Source organism: Nicotiana sylvestris, chromosome 10 (genome assembly GCF_000393655.2).
Source record: "Nicotiana sylvestris chromosome 10, ASM39365v2, whole genome shotgun sequence".
NCBI lineage: Eukaryota > Viridiplantae > Streptophyta > Magnoliopsida > Solanales > Solanaceae > Nicotiana > Nicotiana sylvestris.
In genome coordinates, this window is record NC_091066.1 from 149,655,437 (window position 1) to 149,658,245 (window position 2,809).

The window sequence follows — 2,809 nt, forward strand, 5'->3', positions numbered from 1 at the left end:
TCCAATTAATTATATTGAGAGAAAAGCTCAGCTACATTTAACCTAATATTTAACACATTATGAATGTAACTTGTAATGACCTTTGCCAACTTTTGTTCCACAACTTGCTTGACTTCAAAATGTAGCAAATGACTATCATACGACTAAAATAACTCGTAGCATAACCTCCTTATCATGTTAAGAACACTAGTCTCACCCAAAAGTACATGTTATAACATTCTAAACTTGTCGACTTTCGACGAGACTTATTTTTTTCAATTCGTTTAGCTTCTAAGCCTTCCAACCCTCTTGGTACTTATTATTAATGATTTTAAATATTTGTAAACTCCAAGGTAACATGATTAACTTACTTTATATGCTTCCAAATATAATCTCATTTCTGAGCTTATATCGATTGACTTATGACGTACTCTCATGTACGAAAACATGGGGTGTAAGACGAAGTTGCCTCCGATGGGGCTGGGGGGGGGGAGCGGATTTGGTCGCAATAACGAGAATAATCCTTTCAAGAATGAACTTTTACGGTATAAGAGGGAAGTAAATGCCCGCATGGACAAAATCCGGGAGCCACCAGTACTAAAGGGCCCGAACTCAAAGAAGTACACTCAATTGCCATACAAGCCGAGTGTGACACCAGAATTGATCCCGAAATGGTTCAAAATGCTTGAAGTGCCAAAGTATGACGGAACTTAGGACCCTTAGGAGCAATATTACCACCTATACAATGGCGGTAAAAGGAAATGATTTAGCTCCTCACAAAATTAAATCTGTGTTGTTAAAGAAATTCGGAGAGACTCCCACGAGGGGAGCTTTGATGCAGTATTCGTTATTAGCCGAGCATTCCATAGATTATTTTGAAATTCTTGCAAACTCTTTCATTAAGTCCCATGTCGGGGCCAGAAAGGTACAAGCCCAAAAGGACGATATATTCAGGATTGCACAGGGAGAGTCCGAGTTACTGCGAGAATTCATTACTCGATTCCAAAAGGAAAGAATATTGCTCCCGGTTGTCCTAGATGAATGTGCAGCTGAAGCACTCACCAAAGGACTGAATCCGAGAAGTTCAGACGCCTTCCGAAAATTGAAGGAAAGCCTTCTTGAGTTTCAAGCAATGACTTGGGCGGATGTCTACAACCAGTACAAGTCCAAAATAAGGATCGAAGATGATCAGGTTGGTTTTCCGTCATCAACCAAAGGACAAGATAAGAATAGAGAAAAATCAAAAGATGATTACGACTCGGACAAACGGACTTTGAAGGGCCAAATTTTGCTCTACGAATGGACCGAAGATTGTGGCATAGGCTTCCGGCCAGCAGACAAGTTCATCGTTGATAGAAAAACTGATCGTGGCCGGAACAACAGATCACTACAGGATAAAGAAGTGTCAGGGTCATGGGATCCTTCTTACCCCAAGTTATCTAAATACAAATTCAACGTCAGTATGGTGGAATTGGTGTCAGCCTTGAGAAACATCAAAGAAGCACGGTTCTTGAGGTCAGTGAGATCTGATCCCAGCCAGAGAGATCCCAACTTATGGTGTGAATGCCATGGAATGAATGGCCACCGTACATGGGACTGTCGACACCTTTAGGAAGAAGTGGCAACACTATTGAAGAATAGTCACCTTAGAGAGTTCTTAAGTGACCGAACTATGAACAATTATGGTCATAACAGATACAACGTAGAACCCTCGAAAGCAGGAGAGGAACTACCATGCCAAATGATCAATATGATCTTTGGAGGGAATGAGATAAACAGGGTCACCTTTTCGGTGGCAAAGAAGACGAAAGTATCAATAACTACAAGCAAAAGGCTCCAAGAAGATGACATCACTTTTAATGAGGACGACGCAGACGGATTGCTACTACTGGTAATTTCTTTAAATGTATTAGATTTTAAGATTAAACGTGTTCTAGTGGATCTAGGAAGTTCGGCTAATATCATACAATAGAGAGTATTAGACCAATCTAAACTTATCGGAAGCATTATTTCGTCCACAAAGCTCCTAGCCGGATTCAACTTCGCGAGCGTGATGACCCGGAGAGAGATTTTATTGCTCATGAACCCTGAAGGGGTAACGAAAACAACCCTTTTTGAAGTAGTGGATGGTGATATGGGATACAATATCATCCTTGGAAGGCTATGGTTACACGAGATGAAGGTTGTGCCCTCAAAATATCACCAATTGTTGAAGTTTCCAACACCCGAAGGAATCAAATAGATAAGGCGTGATCAACCGACAACAAGAGAGATGAGTGCAATTTCGGTCTCTAGTAGCAAAGGAAAGGAACACGCAGTATAGCAATTATAGGAACCAACACCTACCCCCGAACTAGAAAAAGTGAGCTCGAGGACAGAGGCATCGAAACAGTGTCAGGCCCCTATATATATTTTCAAGTTCAAGAAGAGACGGATGCAACAAAGTTCACGGTAGAAGAACTGGAGCAAGTTTCATTGTTCAAAGAATTCTTAGAAAGGAAATTCCAATTGGGGATGGGACTACACCCAGAGCTCAGGTATGATTTTATTGAATTTCTTGAAATTAATGTCGATTGTTTTGCATGGTCGCACGATGATATGACAGGTATCCTGACAGAGGTAACCGTGCACAAGTTAAGCTTGGATCCCAACATACTTCTGGTAAAACAAAAGAAGCTCCCTATTGCTGAAGCCAGGAATAAATTCATCAAAGAAGAGGTAACCCGTTTGTTTGATATCAGTTCGATCGTGAGGTGAGATATCCGAACTAGCTAGCTACTGTAGTAGTAGTTCCTAGAAAGAACAACAAATTATGCATGTGTGTGGATTA

At 40.9% G+C, this 2,809-nt stretch overlaps 1 protein-coding gene across 1 annotated transcript; it reads left to right on the top strand.

Moving 5' to 3' along the window:
* The first annotated feature begins 724 nt into the window (after window positions 1–724).
* LOC104248844 (uncharacterized) lies at window positions 725–1,951 on the top strand. Its single transcript, XM_009805171.2, has 2 exons — window positions 725–1,494; window positions 1,675–1,951. The coding sequence occupies exons 1-2, from the start codon at window positions 725–727 to the stop codon at window positions 1,949–1,951; spliced, it is 1,047 nt and encodes a 348-aa protein (XP_009803473.2).
* Window positions 1,952–2,809: the final 858 nt, after the last annotated feature.